Here is a 25,941-nt window from a genome sequence, read left to right on the forward strand (position 1 = left end):
TGAGTTCCCCCCCACCAAGGATTTCTTGTAACCTAACATTATCAGAGTCCGTAGAATCCTCTAGGATGTTACATCTTCTTTTTCAGATAAATACTTCCACTAAACCACATTTTAGGATAAGATATCCTTTTTAGAACAGGCACTAGAGTGATTTTTCTTTCAAAATGATAAATCAATTCCTGTCTCAAAACTTCACAGACTTTTTTGTTTGAAAAGGCATATCCCACTATAATTGCTACTGTAGACTTTCATCGTCCAATCAGGATCCATCATTGTTAGTGCAATTTAATGTGGTGACTCTCCTTGAAACAAAAGACCTTATATTGATTAAATGCACAAATAATATAGGAATTGCTGCCTTAAAATACAATTGCTAAGCATGTGTTTTTACTTTTTGTTATCTCATTAACATGAAGGAATCTTCACTCACCAGGAGGAATCAGATTCTCGCCAACTTTGCAGTGGCAGGTAGTTGTAACAGAAGTAGTTGTTGACGTGGACGTTTCTGTGGTGGGGGTTGGAGAGGAAGTTGTGCGAATAGAGGTGGTAGGTGTTGCTGTAGATTCCAGAGATGTGACAGGAGATTTTGTGGTGGTCTCTGCTGTACTTGTCTCCGTAGCTGTGGAAGGAGTAGTAGTTGATTGTGTAACAATTGATGTTGTTTCCTCTGTTGATGGCATTGTGCTACTGGTGGTAGTTGTGGGTGTTGTGCCAATGGGCGTTGATGGTGCTCCTGTAGCACCAGTTGTTGCTGTGGCTGTTTCTGTGACAGCTGATGTTGGTGGGGCAGTTGTTTCTGTGGTTGTGGTTGCAGTTGTTGTTGCACAGTGTGTGGTATCACAGCATAGAACTCTCATCTTATAGTTATAACACTTCTTCACATCCTCCTCTCCAGTCTGGTCAGCATTATTACACACCAGCCCAGTTGTTACATTACACTTTACAATTTGCCCAGTTTCAGCAATGTCCTTTTCGGGAAAGTTTACAGCCCGACACTCAATATCACTTATTTTCTCTGATTTTGCACAAATAGTTTTTCCGGATGCTATTATATTTTCAAACTTTTCACTGTCACCATCATCAGGTTCTGAGGATGGCTCCTTATCATCATACCAATCAGACCATTTACAAAGTGGTTCACAAGCAGTTACCGATCGGAAAGTAGTTTCTGTAACAGCAGCTGATGAAGGTGTAGTGGTAGAGACAGTGGTGGTTTCGGACGTAGTAGATCCTGAAGTGGTTGTCCCTTTAACAATTGTGGTACCAATGTTTGTGCTAGGTTCTGTACCAGGTGTCAATGAGGACCCTGTGCTACCAGTGGTCGTGGTTGTGGTTGGCTTTGTAGTAGGTGTTAATGGTGTCCCCGTAGTACCAGAGGTTGTGGGTGGTTCTGTACCAGGTTTAGATTCTGTCCCTGTACTACCAGTGGTCGTAGATGTTTCCGTTCCAGGTGTTGATGGTTTTTTTGTAGTGCCAGTGGTCGTGGTTGGTTCTATGCCAGGTGTTGATGGTGTTTCTGTAGTGCCAGTGGTTGTCTCTGTAACAGGTGTTGATTGTGTTTCAGAGGTGCCAGTGGGTGTGGTTGGTTCTGTGCCAGATGTTGATGGTGTCCCTGGAGTGGCACTGGTTGTAGTTGGTTCTCTGCCTGGTGTTGGAGTCCCTGTGGTACCAATGGTCGTGGTTGATTCAGTGCCAGGTGTAGATGGCGTTCCTGTGGTACCAGTTGTTGTGGTTGGTTCTGTGCCAGATGTTGATGGTGTCCCTGGAGTGCCAGTGGTTGTAGTTGGTTCTGTGCCTGGTGTCGATGGTGTTCCTGTAGTGCCAGTGGTTGGTTCTGTACCTGGTGTTGATGGTGTTCCTGTGGTACCAGTGGTTGTGGTTGGTTCTGTGCCAGGTGTCGATGGTGTTCCTGTAGTGCCAGTGGTTGGTTCTGTACCTGGTGTTGATGGTGTTCCTGTGGTACCAGTGGTTGTGGTTGGTTCTGTGCCAGGTGTCGATGGTGTTCCTGTTGTACCAGAGCTTGTGGTTGCTTCAGTGCCTGGTGTCGATGGTGTTCCTGTGGTACCAGTGGTTGTGGTTGGTTCTGTGCCAGGTGTTGATGGTGTTCCTGTTGTACCAGTGGTTGTAGTGGGTTCTGTGCCTGAAGTTGGCAGAGCCCCTGTAGTACCAATGGTCGTGGTTGATTCAGTCCCCGGTGTCGATGGTGTTCCTGTGGTACCAGTGGTTGTAGTGAGTTCTGTACCTGAAGTTGACGGAGCCTCTGTAGTACCAATGGTCGTGGTTGACTCAGTTCCCGGTGTTGGTGGGGTTCCTGTAGTACCAGTGGTTGTTGTGGGTTCAGTGCCAGGAGTTGATGGTGCTCCAGTGGTACCAGTGGATGTGATTGGTTCTGTGACAGATGTTGTTGGTGTCTCTGTTTTACCAGTGGTTGTAGTGTGTTCTGTGCCAGGTGTTGATGGTGTCTCTGTAGTGCCAGTGGTTGGTTCTGTGCCAGGTGTCGATGATGTGCCAGTGGTACCAGTGGTCGTGGTTGACTCTGTGCCCGGGATCAATGGTGTCCCTGCTGTACCAGTGGTTGTAGTGGGTTCTTTGCCTGGTGTTGGAGTCCCTGTGGTACCAATGGTTGTGGTTGATTCAGTGCCAGGTGTGGATGGTGTTCCTGTGGTACCAGTGGTTGTGGTTGGTTCTGGGCCAGATGTTGATGGTGTCCCTGGAGTGCCGGTGGTTGTACTTGGTTCTGTGCCTGGTGTCAATGGTGTCCTTGTAGTGCCAGTGGTTGTGGTTGGTTCTGTACCTGGTGTTGATGGTGTTCCTGTGGTACCGGTGGTTTTGTTTGGTTCTGTGCCAGGTGTCGATGGTGTTCCTGTTGTACCAGTGCTTGTGGTTGCTTCAGTACCTGGTATCGATGGTGTTCCTGTGGTACCAGTGGTTGTGGTTGGTTCTCTGCCAGGTGTCGATGGTGTTCCTGTTGTACTGGTGGTTGTAGTGGGTTCTGTGCCTGAAGTTGATGGAGCCCCTGTAGTACCAATGGTTGTGGTAGATTCAGTCCCCGGTGTCGATGGTGTTCCTGTGGTACCAGTGGTTGTGGTTGGTTCTGTGCCAGGTGTCAATGGTGTTCCTGTTGACCCAGTGGTTGTACTGGGTTCTGTGCCTGAAGTTGGCAGAGGCCCTGTAGTACCAATGGTTGTGGTTGATTCAGTCCACGGTGTTGATGGTGTTCCTGTGGTACCAGTGGTTGTGTTTGGTTCTGTGCCAGGTGTCGATGGGGTTCCTGTTGTACCAGTGCTTGTAGTGGGTTCTGTGCCTGAAGTTGATGGAGCCCCTGTAGTACCAATGGTCGTGGCTGACTCTGTCCCCGGTGTTGATGGTGCTCCAGTGGTACCAGTGGTTGTAGTGAGTTCTGTGCCTGAAGTTGACGGAGCCTCTGTAGTACCAATGGTCGTGGTTGACTCAGTCCCAGGTGTTGGTGGGGTTCCTGTAGTACCAGTGGTTGTTGTGGGTTCAGTGCCAGGAGTTGATGGTGCTCCAGTGGTACCAGTGGATGTGGTTGGTTCTGTGACAGATGTTGTTGGTGTCTCTGTTTTACCCGTGGTCGTAGTGTGTTCTGTGCCAGGTGTTGATGGTGTCTCTGTAGTGTCAGTGGTTGGTTCTGTGCCAGGTGTCGATGATGTGCCAGTGGTACCAGTGGTCGTGGTTGACTCTGTGCCTGGGATCAATGGCGTCCCTGTTGTACCAGTGGTTGTAGTGGGTTCTGTGCCTGGTGTTGGAGTCCCTGTGGTACCAATGGTCGTGGTTGATTCAGTGCCAGGTGTGGATGGTGTTCCTGTGGTACCAGTGGTTGTGGTTGGTTCTGTGCCAGATGTTGATGGTGTCCCTGGAGTGCCGGTGGTTGTACTTGGTTCTGTGCCTGGTGTTGATGGTATCCTTGTAGTGCCAGTGGTTGTGGTTGGTTCTGTACCGGGTGTTGATGGAGTTCCTGTGGTACCAGTGGTTTTGTTTGGTTCTGTGCCAGGTGTCGATGGTGTTCCTGTTGTACTAGTGCTTGTGGTTGCTTCAGTGCCTGGTATCGATTGTGTTCCTGTGGTGCCAGTGGTTGTGGTTGGTTCTGTGCCAGGTGTCGATGGTGTTCCTGTTGTACCAGTGCTTGTAGTGGGTTCTGTGCCTGAAGTTGATGGAGCCCCTGTAGTACCAAGGGTCGTGGCTGACTCTGTCCCCGGTGTTGATGGTGCTCCAGTGGTACCAGTGGTTGTAGTGAGTTCTGTGCCTGAAGTTGACGGAGCCTCTGTAGTACCAATGGTCGTGGTTGACTCAGTCTCAGGTGTTGGTGGGGTTCCTGTAGTACCAGCGGTTGTTGTGGGTTCAGTGCCAGGAGTTGATGGTGCTCCAGTGGTACCAGTGGATGTGGTTGGTTCTGTGCCAGGTGTCCATGGTGTTCCTGTTGACCCAGTGGTTGTAGTGGGTTCTGTGCCTGAAGTTGTCGGAGACCCTGTAGTACCAATGGTTGTGGTTGATTCAGTCCCCGGTGTTGATGGTGTTCCTGTGGTACCAGTGGTTGTGGTTGGTTCTGTGCCAGGTGTTGATGGTGTTCCTGTTGTACCAGTGCTTGTAGTGGGTTCTGTGCCTGAAGTTGATGGAGCCCCTGTAGTATCAATGGTTGTGGTAGATTCAGTCCCCGGTGTCGATGGTGTTCCTGCGGTACCAGTGGTTGTGGTTGGTTCTGTGCCAGGTGTCGATAGTGTTCCTGTTGTACCAGTGCTTGTAGTGGGTTCTGTGCCTGAAGTTGACAGAGCCCCTGTAGTACCTATGGTCGTGGCTGACTCTGTCCCCGGTGTTGATGGTGCTCCAGTGGTACCAGTGGTTGTGGTTAGTTCTGTGACAGATGTTGTTGGTGACTCTGTTTTACCAGTAGTTGTAGTTGGTTTTGTGCCAGGTGTCGATGATGTGCCGGTTGTACCAGTGGTCGTGGTTGACTCTGTGCCTGGGATCAATGGTGTCCCTGTTGTACCAGTGGTTGTAGTGGGTTCTGTGCCTGGTTTTGGAAACCCTGTGGTACCAATAGTTGTAGTTGGTTCAGTGCTTGGTGTTGATGGTGTTCCTGTGGTACCAGTGGGTGTGGTTTGTTCTGTGCCAGGTGTTGATGGTGTTCCCGTAGTACCCATTATTGTAGTGTGTTCGGTGCCAGGTGTTGATGGTGTCTCTGTAGTGCCAGTGGTCGCGGTTGATTCTGTGCCAGGTGTTGATGATGTTCCAGTGGTATTAGTGGTCGTGGTTGGCTCTGTGCCCGGGATCAATGGTGTCCCTGTTGTACCAGTGTTTGTAGTGTGTTCTGTGACTGGTGTTGGAGTCCCTGTGGTACCAATGGTTGTGGTTGATTCAGTGCCAGGTGTGGATGGTGTTCCTGTGGTACCAGTGGTTGTGGTTGGTTCTGTGCCAGAAGTTGATGGTGTCTCTGGAGTGCCAGTGCTTGTAGTTGGTTCTGTGCCTGGTGTCGATGGTGTCCCTGTAGTGCCAGTGGTCGTGGTTGTTTCTGTACCTGGGGTTGATGGTGTTCCTTTAGTGTCAATGGTCGTGGTTGTTTCTGTGCCAGGTGTTGGTGGTACTCCTGTTGTGCCAGTAGTTGTAGTTGGTTCTGTCCCTTGTGTTGATGGTGCACCTGTTGTACCAATGGTGGTTGTTGGTTCAGTGCCAGGAGTCGGTGGTGTTCCTGTCATACCAGTGGTTGTAGTTGGTTCAGTGACAGGTGTTGATGGTGACCCTGTCGTACCAGTGGTTGTAGTTGGTTCAGTGCCAGGTGTTGATGGTCTCCCTGTCACACCAGTGGTTGTTGTTGGTTGTTTTTCTGTTGTTGTTGGTGTCCCTCTAGTGCCAGCGCTTGAAGTTGGTTCAATGCCAGGTGTTGATGGCATTCCTGTCGTACCTGTAGTTGTTGTGTGTTCTGTGACAGGTGTTGATGGTGTCTCTTTAGTACCAGTGGTAATTGTTGGTACAGTGCCAGTGGTAGTTTCTATAACAGCTGATGTTGATGGGGCCCTTGTTTCTGTGGTTGGCCTCCCTGTTGTGGATACTGCTGTTGTGGCACAGTGAGTGGTGTCACAGCATAGCACTCTCATCTTATAGTTATAACACTTTCTCGCATACCCCTCTTCAGTCTGGTCAGCATTATTACACACCAGCCCAGTTGTTAAATCACACTTTACATTTTGCCCAAGTGCAGCAATGTCTTTTTCGGGAAAGTTTACAGCCCTACACTCTATATTGCTTATTTTCTCTGATTTTGTACAAACTGTCTTTCCTGATGCTATTATATTTTCAAACGTTTCACTGTCACCATCATCAGGATCTGAGGAAGGTTCCTTCTCATCAAACCAATCCGACCATTTGCAAATTGGTTCACAGACAGTTGCTGGTGGAGATGTCATTTCTGACACAGTGGTTGTGGAGGGAGTAGTGGTTGATTCTGTGATTGTGGTAGTTTCTGAAGTTGTAGATGGAGGTGTGGTTGTTTCAGTAACAATTGAGGTTGTACTAGTAGTAGTTGTAGTTGGTTCTGTGCCTGTAGGTGTTGATGGGGCCCCTGTAGTTTCTGTGGTTGTGGTTGGTTCTGTGGCAGAACTGGTCGTTGATGAAGGCGTAGAACCACAAGGCACATAGGAACAACATAAAAAGCTGACCTGGTAATTGTAGCACTTGGGTGCGGGTGTCTGATCTTTGTTATTGCACTTAAGTCCAGTGTGAGGGGTGCATTCCACTACCTGACCGACTTCTTCCAAAGAGGAATCTGGAAAATCTGCAGCTCGACAGCGGACTTCTTTTGGCGTTTTACAAACCTTCTCCCCCTTTTCTTCCATTAACTCTAATGTCTCATAGTCTCCATCATCAGGTCCTGACCGAGGGTAACTATGATCAAGCCATTCAGTCCAGCTGCACACCTCATGGACACAGACGGTAGGAGTGGGTGGTGCTGCGATGGGCAGAGAAAAAGACAAACAATATTACCTATTATTTTACTCATTGAGAAAAAGAATCACATGTCCTTTATGCCAGAACTTTACATGGCACTGTACAATAATTGAGAAAACTAGTTGAATCCAACCCTTTGCATGAGTAAGTCAATTGGCATAAAATACTGATAATTAAAAATCTTAATGAAAAATTCAAGTTGGAATACATTGTAGTGTTATTTTTCCCACTTGCTGCAGGATTCAAGTGCAGCTGCAGTACCAAAGTAACTACATTGCCTCAACTATTCGCAATTTTCCTCAAGTTCTATAGAATAAAAAGCTATCCATCTCACTCCCACGTTTAATAGTTGGTGTCTCTGCAGTGACCCACAAATATTGAGTCGGGTAGCTCCAGTAGGCACAATGATTCTGGTACTGATGGTGCCTGCTCATAGGAAGTCACACAACCTTTGCTACAGAATGACTGCCCTCTGATAAGAAGGGGGAATCTTGAAACCAAACAGCGCCTGCAATGCTAAAGTAAGCAAGAGAATGGCATCTTAAAGTTTACTGGTGCCAAAGCAGGAAATTACTCAGAAATAACAGTCTCTGTGCCAAACCACTGCCATGAACACCTCCATAGGGCCATCCAGCTCTATTACTGGTCCTACCCACTGATCCCACCAATGACTAAAGGAAATCTAAATACCCTGACCACAGGAGCAATTTTATCAGAGAGAACACAAATAACCTACCGCTGGTGTGCGAGGAAGTGGCCATGCCAGTGGTGAAGGTGAAGGCTGTGGTGGGTGCTGCGGTTGAGCATTCTGTAATCTGACGGTTGATTGTGCCATTGGCTGCACAGGTTGCTAAAAAACAGCCTCCCAGGTTATCTCCTGTTCGGTAGATTTCTTCACCATACTTGTACTTCTTGCCATCGTAAGAACAAAAACAGGCTGAAAAACCAAGCATGTAGTCAGAGAATATTCACATTTCTAGGAAGTCCAGTGCAGTAGCAAAAAAAACTATACTGCGCATGCGACCCTTGTCCTCTTACCTGTAAGGTCGTAGTTGCATTTCATGTCATTGCCAATGCACGTGCTAGTTGGAGAGAAGGTAGACATGAGTTACAAGCCTCACAAATGTTCATGCTTTGTTACTTTTCAAGCAAAAAATGTAATTTTGTTGCTAGCAGCCACACACGCAAACGCATACACATTTTAATCAAACAAGTAAACATGCAGAGGTATTATTTTCCCTCCATCTCAGAATTCAAGCATAGGTCCCAAAGACCCAACGAGAGGGCTATCACTAGGCAGGAAAACCAAAAATTATGATTGTTAGAAATGGGGGTCTCTAGTTGGCAATGGCTGGCCACTGTCCAAGTAGGGACCCTTCTTCCTAAGTCAGAGTAAGCGGGCTACACCCTTTGATAACCCCTGCTCAACCCTGTGGTAACATAGCATGAGCAGCTAGGCTTATCTCAGAGGCAATGTGTGAAGCATTTTTGACCATACACAGTAACACAGTAAGAACACTACAAAGGGACACCACACAAGTAGTTATAAAAAATAAGTATCTTTATATATAGATTTAACACAAGACCAATAACAGGAAAAAGCCACAATACTGAAAAATAGGATTAATCTTGAAATGCTGTAAAAATAGTTCAAACTATGCAAAGAGGAGTTCAGTTTAAAGCAGTGGTCTCTGCGACCCTTTTACTCACAAAATACCTGGATTCTGTAGCAAAGCAACCAAAATGTCGCTAAGAAGTTGTAGCGATGATTTTCTCACGCGTGACCAGCGATGCGTTGAATCCTTGCCGCAAGGGAGGATGATGCGCTGATCTGTGTGCAGGACAAAGCGACAAACTTCTCCACGCTAAGCCGGCGATGCGTTGAAATCCTTGCCGCGAAGGGAGGATGATGCGCAGAGCCTGTTGCGTGTGCGATCTTGTTGCGATGAAAAGAAATGGCGCCCCGCGAGGGAGCGACGATCCTGATGCGATGCGATGAAAATGGCGAACGCTCGGTGTCCACGCTGCGATGTCATAAAGCGATGAAATCGATGCGATGATCTTTGGTTAGCGAGCACTTGGAGGCCCGCAAACATGCGATACGATAATCTTTGGGTTATCGAGCATTTGGCAGCCGTGTGATGTGATGATCTCCGGTAGCGAGCACTCAGCGGCAGCAGCCCGATGATTTTCCTTACGCTCTTCAGCTGCGGCGGCTCGCAAACGGGCGTTAGCGACGATTTTCAGCACTCTCTTCTCTGCAGTAGAACTAGAGGCCCTGGTACTCACAGGAGCCTCACCTGCAGATAGAAATCCTCGCTGGGAAGAAACAGGAGGCTGGTGGTGGAGTCTGATGTGCCTGATACTCCAGCAGGAGGCTAGCTCTCTTCTAGACCTTGGGTGATTGCTGTAGCAAGATAAAATAAAAGTTCCTTCAAAGTCCTTTTCCTCTTCTTCCAAGTCCAGTAGTAACCACTGCAGGCCAGTCCAAGAAACAACACACAAGCACAAGGACACTCCTCTCCTGCAGATTTCTTCAGTTACACGGACAGAGGTTCCTCTTGTTGTCCAGGAGCAATACAAATTGTAGGGGTTTTAGCACAGATATTTATACCCCAAAAGTCTTTGTTCTCAGAAGCTACAAGCCACTGAACCCAGCCAGAACCATTTCTCCCCAGTCCTGGAGCACTTTGTTTACCAGGCTACATCCTTCCTTTCAGAGTGCAGGGCAGAGACATCAGATGCACCACAGGAGGTGGAGCCAGCATTGTGGAGGGAAGCCACAGCCCTATTCAGGTCCCAGGTGCAACTCCTCCCACCCATCTAGATGCAGATCTCTCTATTCACCACTGGGACAACTCACCCTGTCTCCTGGAATTCCCCAGCCCTGTCACTCCAAAACCAGACAGCCAATACACATAACAGCAGAGCACACTGGAAGGCTTAGGCAAGAAAATACCTACTTTCTAAAAGTGGTATTTTCAAACACAGAATATAAAAATAAACTTCACTAAAAGATGTATTTTAATATTCTGAGCTCAGCCATACTAAATTCGTGTTTCTACCATGTTCTTTGGGTCAGTTAGGACTATAGAATGTAATAGTCAAACTGCCCATTCTGGCCTATGGAGAACAGGTAGCCTTACAGTAGTGAAAAAACAAAATTGGGTGTAATTCACTACCAGGACATGCTACACACAGCAGGGCATGTCCTATCTTACACATACAATGCACCCTACCATGGGGGGACACATGATGCCAAGGGAAGGTTCAGGGGCTGGGAAGTGACACACTTTACAAGCTGCTTCTGTGGGTGGCGCAAACCAGCGCTGCAGGCCCACCAGCAGCATTTGGTTTACCAGCCCTGGGCACACACAGACCATGCTACTAGGGACTAAAAGGCAAACCAAATAAGCCAATCATGGATATACCAATTCACATGTCATATTTACTAAGGGAGAGCAAATGCACTTTAGCACTGATCAGCAGTGGTAAATAGCCCAGAGTCATAAAACCAACAAAAATAGGTTAGAACAAATCCAGGAGGAAGGCAAAAAGCTTAGGGATGACCCTGCAAAAAGGGCAATTTCCAACAATGATGATTACCGACGAGGAAATAAAAGAAGCCATCAACTACTTATCCAGGAGGTCACATACAATATAATTGCCGTGTTACTCATTCCCCCTTACCAAGACATGCAGTTTTCCACACTGGGGATCTTGGACCCAGGTCTGTAGAGGTTGCCATGATTGTCATAGCAACCACAGTTAGCAGTGCAGGCCATGTTCTGCTCATCGAAGTAGGGTCGGTCCTCTGGGCAGCTGGGGTAGCAACCTAAAGATTTTCAGAAGACAACAGATGAAAAGAATGAAAACACAAGGGAACGGTGAGATGGAAAAAACATAGCTTTCAATTTTTTTCGAAACCCAGAGTCGAGCTGGCAGGGAGGATGGCCTTCATACTGCAATGTTGTCTCATTTTTGAAAGGCTGTTATTGGAGGAACTGAAATTTTAGCCATCTTTCTTGCTCCTTGCTTGTAAGCATCCCTGGCGGTATAAATCAGATTTGAACTGGCATCTGGACAAATGAGAGATTTAAAAACAATTTGGTACCTCAAAGAAGAGCTAAGAACGGACAGGAATGTGCCAGGGTAACCGGCTGAAGCTTTCATGGTGGAACTCCATATACCTTTCCCCCATGATCAACAGTATTTAGACTTTAGAATGGTTGGAGAGAACGAATATTGTCGCTGACATATCTAAGGAAAAAAGCTCTACCTGCCCACAGATTTCCCCTGTCAATATGTTGGGCCTCCACACACCATAGTCTCTGTTCTGGAGTCCGACCATGGCAGGGCTCTTAGCTTTGAACCCCAGCACAAGCCTAGTTTGGGAAGACAACTTACAAACTTCTCTCCTTTGCATCCTGACTACGTCTCTACTGTCCAGTATGGACTGTTTCAAATGATCATAGCTGCTGAAAACAGAGCAGAAAATGGAAAAAGTCTAGTTTGTTTCTCCCATACCTTCCAAGCCGGGCAACTCATAAAGGCATTTTCCACCAGGGTTGGTGCAGGTCTTCATGCATGGGGCACCGCATGGTTTGTAGTGCCACTCACAGTCCCCATCTGGGTTGTAGAAGTCGCAGAACAGAGCTGCAGAGAGAAAGACAATGGAGCACCTCTTGTCTTTTATGTATTTTGCTATTTCAACAATGTTTTTTGAGCTGTATATGGCAAGATACATGCAACTTGATGCTGCTGCGAGGGCACAGACTAGCAAAGGCCTGACAGGCACAATGTACACGAGGGAGCGGGGTGAATGTTTTAGCAAGTTCGGCATCCATAGTTTGCCTGATTTTGTCTTACAGTATCTCCTTGCATTAGCCGATCCCATCTGAACATCTTCCTTTGTACATTCTCCATTGCTATATGCAAATGTGACCCAATTCATGTCTGGTTACTGAGGGATAAGCTACCTGGTTAACACTAGTTGGTGCTAAGACTTAGATCCCTGGCTGGCGTTTCCCTGGAAGCAAACTTTAAAGACTTCACCAAAAATACTCAAAATGGATTTATAATCTGAGTATTCTAGTAACCTAGGAGTTGAGTTACAGTTTTCCAAACAGGGTGCTCGCGATATGGTTCCCTATCTGTCAAACTGATGGCCTCCCACCCTTTTTAGGGTGTATGATGTGATGTCCTTTTTTTTCTCCTTCCTTGCCAGGTAAAACCAGGCAGGGAAGGACAGAAATAAACAAAAGATGAACCCCATATCGAGAGAAAAAGGCCGGGTGTGCAGGTTATTAGTTTTTGTGTTTTTCAATAACAAACAATGGGAATTTTTTTTGTTAAAGTTTTGTAGACTGCTGTAAAAACCACCAGCAGCTGTCCACCAAACCTTTTGTACCTTAACAGCAACTGCTATAACAGCAGTCCTGTCAAGATAGACAGACAGACAGACAGATTATCCAATCTCATGACATCAGTAAACCCTGGGTAATTAGGAGTTGGTGGTCCGATTTCATTATTGTACAATCTAAATGTAAAATTAATGTGAACTGTAGAGATCTTGTGCAATGTCTAGTCTCAATTGACACACATGTATATGAAAACTAAAAAAAAATGTTTCTTTTTTTCTGGAAAGTGCCATTGAATGCAACACATTTTTCTCCAATACATCTTAACATTTCTCTCAATGTAAGCAACATTATCTCTCTCTCTCAATGATTTATGCTGCAACTTCTCTAGCTCTGATGTTTTTCAATTGCATGTTCTGTCCATGTATACGTACGGCATATATTTGGCGTTCTCCAGTGGATGCAAACTCCAACCTCACTGCAGGCCTGAGCGTAAGCGGCAACAGCCGTACAGAAGCACTCACAATCTCCTCCTGTGTCGCAAGCACAGGAATCAGTCACACAGGCCTCGTAGTATTTGCTTGGGTCAACCTGTGATTAGAAAGAAACACAAGAACTGGGAATGGGAGGATACAATGCGTACACCCTATCTAAACTTTCTGAGTAGCAGAGAAAGTAAAAAACTTCTAAGAAGAGTTGTGCTATGGTATCGCAGATAGAGATAATAGTGTGGTTACAAACACACCAACCTGGTAGGGGAGTCAATGTGTGTTATCAGATCACTAGAAATCCTTCAGCTTGGTGGATGGTTTCAGTGGTAACGTTTTTATTATACATAAAGGGGGTTGTGACTTGATACGCCAAGCATAATTGTCTCTCAAGAACCGGACAGCGTTACCTGTGAGTGACATGTTGAGAATGCGTCGCTTTTGATGATGCTGCACTGCTTCTGGGACCAAGCTTTTCTGTACGGGTTGGCAGTATAAGCGTCCTTGGCTTCCAAGGCATCTGGGCAGGTGGGATTGGCTTTCCAGCTGTTCCCGAATTCAAGTACATCGCCAACCACAGACTGGCTTCTGGTAGTGAAGTCATTGATACCATTCGAATCAAAGTTGCCACAGAGACCACAAACCGTGCCCTGTGTAAAGAGCCAAACAAGTGTAGGTTATTAGTCTTTCATCACAATCATTAACAAATCAAAGAAAAAAAGGCTTGCAGGGAGGTTTGTGCCATACCCAATCCAATGCCCCAAGGCACAACATTGCAGTCACAGAGACTGTTGCTTTTTCGTGGGGAAGGGAAGTTAGAAAAACCATTTAACCTAAACCCTTGGAGGTATTAAGCTACTGAAGGGATTATTGTGTCCTCCGAACACATGTAGTGTCCTTTGATTAACTCCGCACCTTAAATTTTGAACTGAGCTTGAGGAACATGCTGGTCTTCTTGTCCCACATGAGGGCCATTCCATGCTTTGTCTCAATCACCATGTAGATGCCCGTGGAGCGGACGTTGTAAGGCATCTCCACCGTGCTGTCCCTTTGCACCACATCGATGTGTTCCTCATGCAGGATCAGTTCATTGCCCTGGAAAAGACACAGGCTCAATTAGGTGATAGGCAGGTCAAAAAACAATCTCAGTTTGCACTGACGACCAATGAGTGTGTGGCTTTAGCAGTAAACTACTCCATCTCTGTGTTTCACCTGTTAACATATGCAATAGTGTGGAGTATGCTGTTGGACTTAAGCTATTTGCCAGAATGCACGTTTGACTCATCTATATCTATCCAATGAACAATCAGAGTCCTTGAATGACTATTAATGGAGGATGTCAATTTTCAGTGCATGAAACCTGGCACTCCATTCGTGCCCAAATGAGAAAGTGAATGAGAGCTGGCAGTGTAGCTTTCAATTTCCGTGCCCAATCAAGGTTCTGTATCTCACTTCTATGGCTAAGAGGGGTAGCTCAGACTTCAGGCTCAGCCTCAATAATGTCCATTGTGCTGGCTCTCTAAGCAATGAGAAAGATCCTCAGATTTAATGGCTGTTCACTCCTCGGCCTCCACGCTAAAACGTACGGAAGGATGTCAGTACTTAGAGGATTGAGGGTGGCTTGCAGAAATGTGGACAAGGGCAGCTGTGCTGACGTTACTGAAGCATTATGCAAAGATCCCTGGTCTTCCAACAGATGGGAATTGCTGTAAATCCAAGACGCTGAGCAACAAACACTGGTGCACTCAACGTCATGATCAGTCATATTCTTAACAGAGGCATCATGGAAGAAACCCTTTCCTAGACAGAACACATGTGGGTTAATCAATTCATTCAGAGCAATTGCAACTCTTTGAAGCAACAGGGAACAGATCCTTTTCACATCTTCAACCACACAATTTAATCAAGTGTGTATTTATTGTGGTGATGCTAGAGCGATATGTGGCTTTAGTTTCCAGCTAGAGCTCCATCCGACATCCAGACATTTCCATTCATACGCAGTACGCGCTACTCACCCCGAGGAAGAGCCGAATGGATTTGGAGCAGGTGGTGCCAGTAGTGCCGCAGGGGATGTTCTCGGTGATCACTCGGAAGGTGCCAGCAGTGCTGTTGCCACAGTAGTCCTGAGGAGAAGGATATTGGTATTGATTTGCAATGATCCTCAGCAGGTGGCAGGCTGCGAGAAGGGGCCTTATTAGAATACTTCATAAATACCTGAGCCAGGGTGTATTGACAGTCCCCGTTGAAGCTGAAGCGCTTGCTGTCGAACGTGATGTAATGTCCATCGCCGTACACAGTGCAGGTGCCGAAGCAAGGTTTGTCAGTGCATTGCCACTTCCGGTTCTTGCAGGTGCTGTTAGCAAGAAATCCTCTCATCAATCAATGAAGCAGTGCAGTCGAACAAGTGCACCCTTCTCATGCCCGCAAAACACATTCCATGCCCCATGCTTTAGCGCTCTTGGACGCAGCTTGAAATGCAGGGAGATATTTACAAGAAAATGTCAGAGTGTGATGTAATGCCAAATTTGGAATTGCCGCATTCAGACATTTTCAAAATGCAGGGATGCACCGTATTTACAAAAAACTGTGCACCCCTGCGTTTCACCTAGCGCTGGCACTAAAAAAGCTGCCTAGCTCAAAAAATCACATAAACATTCTGCACATTAACAGTCTTTACAGGTGATTTACCATTTCTATGTGTGCTCCAGAGAACAGAACACATTGAAAGAGCAAAATACGAGGAGAAATTATTAATTTCTCTTCGTATCGCCATCCTAAGACCAGGTTTTACCTGGCCTAAGTTTTTGGCGCTTCCACATCGTTGTAAATATGGAGCGGCGTCAAGAAGCAATGGGTGTTGCAGTGGAATTCCCACTGCAACACCCATCGCCTGCCCCTTTGCAGCAGCGGAATACTGCGGAAAGGGGCATATGTACAAGGTGGCATTAAGCCATGTTAGGTGGCTTAAAGCCACCATGTAAATCTGGGGTATGGAGAAAAGCCACCGGAGCGTCAGAAAAAGTGATGCTCTAGCGGCATTAGGGGCTTGTAAATATGCCCCTCAGAGTTATTTTCTAGATGCAGCAGATTGACACACCTGCCATTAGGTAACTAGTCTCTTTAGTTCAAAATACTGTTTCAAATGTATCAAACACTGAGGCACACTTCAACATTTAAACCTTATTCGCTACCTCAGTTGTCTAATTACAACACCATCCTTCCCATCTCTTTTTAGCTCTTTGAAGTGGAATATTCTGATTAAGCACTGGCCTCAGCTCCAGTGCCTATGAGTCTCATCCTGGTCACTTCTTGCTCCAGGTGGCCCTTGATCGCAGCGTGTGTAGCAATGAGGGCTTACTCAAGTGAAGCAGACACAGGCAACGAGAGGGGACAGAGTGCATATATTTAGATGTGTTTCTTTCTTCATTATCCTCATATGACATGGAAAGGGCTTGCACCTTGTACAAAGGTGGCCTCTTGCCCATCCGTTCTGTGGCTTCTATCCGTACTTTTCTTTAATGCAGGAGAGTCCCATCCTCTGAGGTCACTCTGATGTCTTCCTCTTTACAGCAGAGGAGCACAACGCTGTATTTATCTATTTCATAACATTTAGACCAGCTGAGCTTTCTGATCTTTTTTGATTGGATTACAGTGCATGTGTCTTCTGTGAAGTCTGCCATCTTTCCTAATGCCCAATTTTATAATGTCAACAAACTGTTAAACTAATCCTTGAACACCACTTTTTATCCCATCACTTGATTAGTAATCGCCCTACATTGAGCCATGACCTACTGAAAGTATAATCTTTTCCAAGCAAGAAACCACACGCCTTCTTAAGAATTTTTGGCTTAAATGAGTTAATCGATGCTTTATTCAAATCCTAACATCCATCTTCAAGCTGCCTGTGCCCTTGACTATTTCCTACCACCGTTCAATAGATCATGATTTCTCCATGACATTACACAGCAGAGATATCCAGCACTGTTTCAGAATGCGCCGATCCATGCCTAAATCTAGGGTGACCGCTGACTGCACAAATGATTTCAATTTAGGTTCACGGCAGATACATATCATAGAGGTATTCATTAAATATAATAAGATGTTGGTCCTTTGGGAACCACTGCAGACAATCCAGGAAATGTGACCTGGCTCCACGTCTTTTGAACGAAAGATGCCAAGTGAAAAGCTATACCATGGCCCCAACCCAGGTGGATCAAAACTGGTCAACTCTGGTGTGGCTCAAGTAAACTACACTCTCTTTCTTTAAAATATGTGCCATTTTGTACCAGAGGGCAAAACGATTTCTTGGGCATGATTTTAACAAAGCCCTGTTGGTTTGCATTAAATCAGTGATCTTTAGCAAAAGTAGTTCACTTGTATTACCCCATAGGGCCTGTTCTATTAGTCATTACTTGCTTTCTCTTGGTGGCGGAGGAGCTAGAAGGCATCATATAAACACAAGGTGTAGGAACGATGTCTAATGGAGCCTAGACATGTTTAGCTCGCCCACAGGCTACGCAAACATTCTTCTCTGGGCTACAAGAGTTATTGGATTATCAGGCGCCACATCTTAGGCTGCTGCAAAGGACCCAACTGTCAAAGGCGCTGTCTGGGGACTGTAGCGAGACGTCTCCTAGGGCCCATTTTCACAGCCAGGACCTGCACACGAGGAGTAACACACAGCGACCAGCCCCAGCTTCCTCTTCCCAGCCTGAGTCTATAAAGGATGGTGTGCCTGACAAGCGGTTGAGTGGCAGTGCCTACCAGGTGTTGCAGCTGACGGAGATCTCCTCTCCAGGTTGGTATTCAGCCTCATTGTGGAGGCAGGGACAGGCTTCGGCCTGGATGCAGCCACCTCTGCCGTCGAGCACCCTCCCCTCTGGGCAGACGCATCCGGACACGCAGTGGGTGCTGAACTGTAAAGTCAAGGAAGAAAAGGCTGTGTTAGCAGGGCCCAGGGCAGAGAAGCAATAGAGCGGACATCCGGTGCTGGAGGAGTCCACGATAAACGCATCACAGTCTGCAAACATTTCACAGCCATTAGACAAGTCGTGGTTCCGGCGTCGTGTGCTGAACCTTGAGACCTTGGGCCATTGGACAACAACATGGAGGGTCTTCCTCCCCCCCGTCCAACGTCTCCAACAAAAGAAAAGAACAGGCGCAGGCAAAATATTGTTTTAAATCAAACCATCCTCTCCATGTCTCCCCAAGCCCTCGCCCTGTGTGCCCCCGAAACCCCTTCACCCCACCCTACAAGACACTCACGCATTCCACGTCAAACGTCTGACAGCTCTTCTGGCACTCGGAGCCCTTGGCGTTCGTAGAAACATTTGCGCAGTCAAAGTACACCATGGGGGCCTCGCATTCTGGAGGGGGCGACAAAATGAGAGGCGTGTGAGATATCGGCATGTCTCACTTCCGGAAATTATGCTTTCCAAATCCCGATTGCTCAACGAGACGGTGGGTTTCTAAGGACACAATTTAGCCGAAGTCAGAACCCGATATGCAGAGGTGAAGCGATGGAGATTGACACAGGAGTGTCTCGGCCCCCCCTCTACTGGTCTGCTTGCCTAGCCTGGGAAATGAACCTTTTCTCCACTGATGAATCTGTGACCATAGATGATGAATTAATAAGCAAAGACGTGAATACATTGTACTCAATGGGAGAGGAAAATTCACCCCAAAGACAGAACGAGAGAATATTATTAATGCTAGTGGTACAGCATTGGGATAAGAGAGTGCCAAAGGGCGACAAACACGGATTTTGATTGCAGTTTCCGCGGATTGGCGGTGAAGATTACCTGGCTCTTTAACTGTCACTCCCAAGCAGCTGACCTTCCCCTGTGAGCAGGTGCTGTGGAGAAGAAAGGAGGAAGACATCAAGGTGTTAGACAAGTGTTCTACTTGTTCTGCTTTCTGTGAAATGTTTTTCCTTTTCTTTTTTGGCGGTTCATCGCCACCTGGTGGCTAATGTCAGGAGTTTCTTTCCGGAGGTCTCGTGCTTATCATTTACTGATTACATTCACTGGTTGTTGTTTTAGCACCTGCGGGTGCTGAACAGAGTGGTTTTGTTTTTACGTTTAGCAGCATGGGGCACAGAAATCAATAATCATCTCACATGTTTATAAGACATCTTAAAATAAACAACTTCCTGATCGATTTTATTTGCAGATAAAAGAAATATGTGTATTTTTCCATGTCCTGGTGCAGCCTGCGCTCTCATTCATGTTTAGAAACTGCAAACGCACAAAAAGCACAACAGCTGGAGTCACAGAACTTGTGTAAAATAGTATTAGATGCCATGTATTTTCTCTGCAGGAGGCTGGGTTGCCGAGGCTGTCCTGCTGGATTTTCAAAATGCATCCTTTGCTTGTGCCCAACCTCTAGAGCTGGCTGCCCACGCAGGATGCATGAATCTGCACAACTTCTTGTAGTGGACAGCTGCACTGCTGCAGAGCTATAGCTCAAGATGTGGCTGCGCGCGCAGGACGGTGTGTACCTTGCCACGAGATTTATGTAATGTGGTTGTAAGCAATGAGTACGTACGTGTTGGTGAATCAAACAAAGGCATTACACCTGCTAATCCAAATATTGAGTATCACCTCTTCCCATCTAACTCGAAGTCCTACCTTTGCTGGACGGTTTTTTAAAGGTACCCACAGGGACACAAGTCCTACGACCGTCCTAAGGGGGACTTATCATATGCAGTTAAAAAATGACGACATAGCAAGTCACGTCATTGCCCTTATAATAAGCTTTACTTAAAATCTCAAGTGTCTTTCTTAAAGCAACAGCAACTTGACATGATCACAAAGCAAAAAAACAAAAAGAACATTTTTGGTTTTACTTTTTTACAAATCACGTATTTTTCCACATATCAAAGGTGCCACTGAGCTTGGAAATGGCAATGTTTTTAAACAGACAGGTGGAACTTGTCAATTAAATTTTTTAAACAGCTTTTAGTCACTAAACAAAATATGCTGGATGTATGTTTTTTAATATTAAACTGGCTAAGAGTGCACGTTTATTTCCTGATTATGTTCTTAAGCTCGCCTCTCTCCAAAGCCCAACAGTGCTTTAAACTTGCAGTTTGTTAAGCAACACCTCTCATCATCGAAATAAGGGGAACGAGTCCCCCTTTCTAAAAGTAATGGCGGGGGAACTCCACAACCCTGAGTCAACACCCGACGTCTGCCCTGGGCACCCAGCTGAGACTAGTTCTGACCTAGACAGGAATGGCAGGACCCTTTTGCTGAACTCACCAGATAGCCTTGTTTTCGTGCACCACCTCCCCGGGTGACATGGAGGAGGCCTGGTAGTAGCAGCCGCACTCTTCGACCTCCACACACTTGCCGCTCTCATCCAGGTACATGCCTTCTGGGCAGATACAGCCGTAGACAGGTAGTATCTTTACACCGCAGGAGTTGTCGGGCTCGCTGAGGGACCGGCAGGTGGCCTGGCACGTGTGCGCGGAGTATGTGTAGGTCTGTGTCGCAGGACAGTCTTCACTGTACTTGCCTTGGCAGAGGAGAGGTAAACAGGAGGTTACATCTCACAGGCCCAAAAGTTAAACCAGCGCACGTCAAGTGTATGGGAGTCAGAGTGCTGTGGCAACCACAATGCAGAGCATGGCTAATTCATCATGGCCGCCGATACATATATATATATATATATTTTTTTTTTGTGTTATATCCTACTAGTGAGGTGTCATGTGTACCCAAGCTAGGACCCGAACAGTAGCAGTAAGTTTTATTTAGTTTCAGACCCCCTCCCCCACTCACCACATATCTCGCTCCTCCAGCCTTCTAGGAAGACCCCCTTGGCTGCGCATGCGCGCACGTAGGACGAGATGGCTGCGCACATGCAGTCCTCAGTCTTCTCACAGTTACAAGTGTCGAACATGCAGTTCTGGGAAGAAAGAAACGCCGTCGCCCAGTTAGAATTCAACACATCAGGGTGTTTAAGCCCCACGTTATTTTTCACCATAATTAACTACTGCTTCGCTCTTGTGCTCCACGGGTCTTTGGTTCGCCGATAATCACGGGCATGCATTGTTATAAGAAAACAAGACTATAAACTCAACACATTACTCTAAAATCCTTGGGCGATGGCCTGTAATGTGATGACAACTGTAATTTAGAATGATTCAAAAGCTTTATGGGCACAACACCAAGATGAGACACGTGACACGAAGTGTGAAAGTGACCGTCTGTACCACGTCCCAGCCTTACCTGCGTTCTAGTGTGCGCTAAACTCGCATACCTGATGTGGGCTGCATGCTGGCAGTTCACCTTCTGCGGAGAGAGCCCACGGCTTACAGTAGAATCTCTAATGTTTCCTATAAAAACCTCCCTCGTTTGTATTCTTGTTTGCTGCCAATTGTGTTTAGAAGGGGCATGAACCAGCAGTGCCAACTGGTATTCGAATGCATATTTCGCCTTGGGTAGGGCGTGCACTCGTATTTATAAGCTTCAAATTTGTACGACAAAACTAATCATCTCCCTTGCTCAAAAATTACCTTGGAATGACTGGAAGTGGAGTAGGGCAAGATGGCGGCCGCTTCAGTGGCCGGTTAAGCTGGTGCTCTTCACCTCTGCAGGCTTACCGATGCGTTTGAGTTAATGGCGACCTAAGGTACTCAAGCAGTCCACAGACAAGGATTAATGTTGTAAGATACCGCCGGCGCTGTCTCTGTCGATCGTTTCCCGCACTTCCTCGGTACTTTTTTCGAGGCTATCCCGCCCTTGCTGTGGAGTCCTGTGAGCTGAGACGTGGAGCCGGCACCGGCGTTTACAGCGTAACGGCGATAACAGCGTTTTCAGTGCTTTCAACGTATATAGCATTTCCGCTCCGCTGGGTGCCGCGTTTACTTGCAGATGATGGCAGGAAAGAGTCTTCACCAGCGGTCTGGACGGAATAGAGGCAATGTGCAACCGACTGGTACCCCGGCAAGAACGCGGCAGATGACAGCCGGTGGGAAACCGGTGGAGAAAGCGGAGAAGGGGGGAGAGGGGCTCGTGGATGCCTCAGACAAGCGGCAGGAGGTAAATGGTGCAGTTAACTCATCCAATGCGGCTACTGTGGTGGTGGAGGCGGCGGGGGAGAGTACAGCAGTACAGCATATTCCTGCAATGTTTAAACTTAAAAATATGCCTCGAAAGGATCGAGGTGCAATTAATGATCCTCCCCCAGTGGTGGTTGGAGCACAGCAGAGCGCAGATACTCAGAAATCTCAGCAAATTACTCAATTGACATCAGCTACTCTTGCTTCAGTCAGCCCGGAGAGTGGGATTCTGGGTGATGTAGTCCTGGAGGGGGTAAACCAACTATCTGTACAATTGGATGACGAGGAGGTGGTGCCACAAGCGATGCAGCCTGGCGACAAGGGGTTGCTGAGAGAGCCGCCCGCAATACTTGATAAGGTTTCAATCATGGAGGATTTTTTCTCATTATCAGATAGGTCCTCGAATGATAGCGCAGTACAGGACTGGCTCGATGGGGCTAATTTGGTGGCAGAGGAAGAGGTTCTTGAGGGCGCTGCAGAGTTTTCGGTGCAGCCCGGTATGGAGGTTAGATCTGAAACCAGGAGAGGCTCAGAAGCATCGTCTACATGGGATGAACGGAGTTCGCCTAATTTTGCCGGGGGTGCTACATTGGGTGAAGTTACTTTATTGGAGAAGGGTCAAGTAACAGAAAGAGATCCAGCATCTGGGGAGATTACATTAGCTACAATCTATGACTTAATAATGACGCACAGGGCTGAGACTCAGGCTGGTCTAACTCGCACTCAGAATGCCTGTAAACGTTTACAGAATGGCGTGAGAAGAGTCGCCAAATCATGTTCGGATATGGCTATAAGGATGAACGAGGCAGAGACAAGGATTTCCACCTTGGAGGATGAGCTAGGGGCTCAGAAGAAAGCTGTCGAGTCCCTTAAAGCAGATAGGGATGATGTACATTTGAAAGTTATTGTTCTTGAAAATAGATTTAGACGTAAAAACCGGAGAGTATTGGGTGTGCCGGAGGGGAAAGAGGGATTGGATCCAGTGAAATTTGTGATCGAATTGTTAACAGAAGCCTTTCCGGATCTTGGACATTGGGAGTGGCAAAAAGAGGTTCAAAGGGCACACAGATTCCCTTTTGTGCAGAAGAAAGTGCAAGGTGTAGATTACCCTAGGGCTATTTTGATCTCTTTGAATAACTTTCGTGCAAGAGAAGAACTGTATGATCTAGCACGACCGAATAAACGGAGAAAGGCTAAAGGGTGTGAATTTTTTGTCCGGCCGGACTTTTGCCAGCCTACAGTTGAGCAACGCTGGAGGCTTAGACAGCTTATCCCGATGTTTCAAGCTAAAGGGTTTCAGGTGTTCCTTCAAATTCCGGCTAAACTGAAGGTGGTCAGGGGTGGCCAAAGCCAGTTTTTTACATCTGAAGTCAAGGCTAAAGAATATCTTCAGTCAATTTAAGTACTTTCTCCTCGGCTACTGGACTTCTAGCTGTATCTTTTTTTTTTTTTTTTTTTTTGCTATTTGATGTAGGGTATGCTATTGCATGTTGGTTAATGGATTGAATAATGGATTTTTTGACAATTATGGAGATATAAGGACATTTAATTGACTTTATTATGATTCTCTGTGGACTCTTGGGTTACAACATTTGTCAAGTCATGGACTTTTTCTTTTTTGTTTTCTTCTATACGTTTCTGTATCTGTAAGCTGCAGAGGAGGAGGCTGGGCATCAAGCTTTACCATCACTAGGGAACAGGTTTTCCAATGCCTCATGAGGGGGGTAGGGGGTGGAAGGGGAGGGGATTAGGAAGGATAAGGGGTGGGTTTGGGGTAGCTGGGGGGGTTAGGGTTCGGGGGGTTTTGGTGGGGGGGTTGGGTGTAAAGGATTCTGCGAGGAGGAAAGACTCTACGTTTAATGTGAATGTTAATTTGTTTTATTGCAAAAAAATAACCATACAGCACATTGTCGATTTAGGCGCTAGAGGACAGCAACTGTATAGTGACTCATTAAGTTTTCTGATAAGAATCATTTGGTTTAAGAAATTTTGTCACATTAAAATTGCTTTCGAGTCAAAACCTGGAAATGGGAAGGATTCCAGATGAGGAAATTAATATGTTGTACTTTAAATATATGTAGGCTGAACAATTTTAGGAAAAGACAGGTGCTAGCCGGAATTATATATTCTTGTTCATGGGACCTGTTATTTTTGCAGGAAACTCATATAGCATGGTCTAATAGGGCCTGGCTTAGTTCTTTTGGACTTGATTTAATAGCTTGTACATCCCAATCAGTCAATATAAAGGGAGTGGCAATATTAGCTAAGAAAGGATTGTTGGAAGTAAGGAAGCAAAAGGTAGATAAGTTGGGACGGTGGGTTATGGTCGAGGTAGTTATATCTCAGCAAGTTATTACACTCTGCTCAATATATGGGCCAAATTTGGATGCTCCGGATATTTTTCAGGAGATCAATTCAGAACTCTCACTGTATCCACAACCTATGATAGTTTGTGGCGACTTAAACATTCATCTTCCGTCAGGGTTTAATCTGAGATCGGTTGAACCTTATATGGGAAGGAAGCCGAGCGGGTTTAGGGGTTTGCAAGCATTTGTCCACGACCAAGGGCTTTATGATGCCTGGGTCGAGTTGAATCCAGGCCAAGATGGCTACACATTTTTTTCTGCTCCACATCAAAAGATGGCACGATTGGATTATTTTCTGGTTTCTGACGCTATTTTATCAAGGTCAACTATTAAGGTTTTACCTAAAATAATATCGGATCATAACCCGGTTATACTGGAATTTGAGTGTACTGGTTTAATTTCTATGACTAGAAAATGGACGTTTGATAGAAGGCTCCTTCTTAACGAGGATTATTGTAGTTGGATGAAGAAATGGATTCTTGAATTTCTTCAGATGAATATAGGCTCAGCAAGGGTTGATATTGTCTGGGATACATTGAAGGCGGGGGTGAGAGGGGAGACACTTAGGTTCGCCGCAAGGAAACACAAAAATGATCGTTTGAAGTATCTAAAGGTTCTAGCGGCCCTATCTCGGGTGGAGCAGAGGTTAGTTCAGGAAATAAATGTTGGGGGTAGGGTCAAGGAGGTGCAGGCGGAAGTTGCTGCCAGTCGAGCGAAAATATACCAAGGCTATGCAGATGAGGAGGCAGCAAAGTATCAGGTACACAGGAATCAATGTTATGAATATGGAGAGAGGGTCGGGAGAGTCCTAGCTAATAGATTACGCCAAAAGGAGGCGTATTCCAGGATAGTTAAAATTAGAGATATGGATGGAAAATCTGTAGAGACTCCGTCTCAGGTTCAGGATGCCTTTAAAAAATACTATGAAACATTATATATGGCTGAGTCAGTTTTGAATCCTGAGAGTTATCTCCATAAAATGCCTTGTGTAGGCTTAGAGGATATGGATAAAGACTTAGAATCCCTTTCTTGGGAGGAGATTAAAAGTGCAATGCTTTCATTAGCTCCAGGGAAGGCGATGGGGCCCGCTATGATTCCTCTGGAGTTCTACGTTAAGTTTAGGGAGCTCTTAGAGGAGATAATGATGTTAGTATTTCAAGGGGCGTTTGATGGGGTACCCCCAGCGTCCTGGTCTCAAACAGTAATTGTGGTCTTTAAAAAAAAAGGGAAAGGACCCTCATGAGCTGTCCTCGTATCGACCAATCTCTTTAATCAATGCTGATAATAAAATCTATTCGAAATGTTTGGCTAAAAGATTGGGGGTAGTTATCCCTCCATTAGTGTCATTATACCAACATGGGTTTATTGCAGGGAGGGGGACTACGGACCATGTTAGACGGGTTATCTCTATATTTGACTGGGCCCAGGGGATGAGTGTTCCTGTTGGGGTGGCCCTTTTGGACGCTGAAAAAGCGTTCAATAGGGTCTCCTGGGAGTTTCTTTGGGCAGTGATGAGGTGGAAATCATTCCCTGATGGCTATATACGGGCGATACGCTCAATGTATTCCACTCCGGGGGCAACAATACGGCTGATCGGAGAGGAGTCACAGAGGTTTTCGATAAATAGGGGCACCCGGCAGGGGTGTCCCTGTTCCCCACTTTTGTTTGCTCTATTTATTGACCCTCTCATTTCTAGTCTGGAG

General features: G+C 46.3%; 1 protein-coding gene across 1 annotated transcript in view; it reads right to left on the reverse strand.

The window, feature by feature from the left end:
* Positions 1 to 684: 684 nt before the first annotated feature.
* LOC146860928 (uncharacterized) overlaps positions 685 to 25,941 on the reverse strand; it is a 60,923-nt gene continuing 35,666 nt past the window's right edge. Inside the window, exons 17-34 of the mRNA XM_085646192.1 lie at positions 20,590 to 20,716; positions 20,071 to 20,326; positions 18,610 to 18,662; positions 18,074 to 18,174; positions 17,573 to 17,724; positions 15,023 to 15,161; positions 14,824 to 14,931; positions 13,724 to 13,903; positions 13,219 to 13,458; positions 12,755 to 12,911; positions 11,488 to 11,616; positions 10,651 to 10,795; positions 7,999 to 8,042; positions 7,697 to 7,897; positions 4,598 to 6,961; positions 2,897 to 4,486; positions 952 to 2,608; positions 685 to 796 (exon numbers count right to left, since the gene is read on the reverse strand). Of these exons, the coding sequence (XP_085502318.1) occupies positions 685 to 796; positions 952 to 2,608; positions 2,897 to 4,486; positions 4,598 to 6,961; positions 7,697 to 7,897; positions 7,999 to 8,042; positions 10,651 to 10,795; positions 11,488 to 11,616; positions 12,755 to 12,911; positions 13,219 to 13,458; positions 13,724 to 13,903; positions 14,824 to 14,931; positions 15,023 to 15,161; positions 17,573 to 17,724; positions 18,074 to 18,174; positions 18,610 to 18,662; positions 20,071 to 20,326; positions 20,590 to 20,716 (7,755 nt within the window). The remainder of the gene's footprint in view (positions 797 to 951; positions 2,609 to 2,896; positions 4,487 to 4,597; positions 6,962 to 7,696; positions 7,898 to 7,998; positions 8,043 to 10,650; positions 10,796 to 11,487; positions 11,617 to 12,754; positions 12,912 to 13,218; positions 13,459 to 13,723; positions 13,904 to 14,823; positions 14,932 to 15,022; positions 15,162 to 17,572; positions 17,725 to 18,073; positions 18,175 to 18,609; positions 18,663 to 20,070; positions 20,327 to 20,589; positions 20,717 to 25,941) is intronic.

Source organism: Triturus cristatus, chromosome 3_1 (genome assembly GCF_964204655.1).
Source record: "Triturus cristatus chromosome 3_1, aTriCri1.1, whole genome shotgun sequence".
NCBI lineage: Eukaryota > Metazoa > Chordata > Amphibia > Caudata > Salamandridae > Triturus > Triturus cristatus.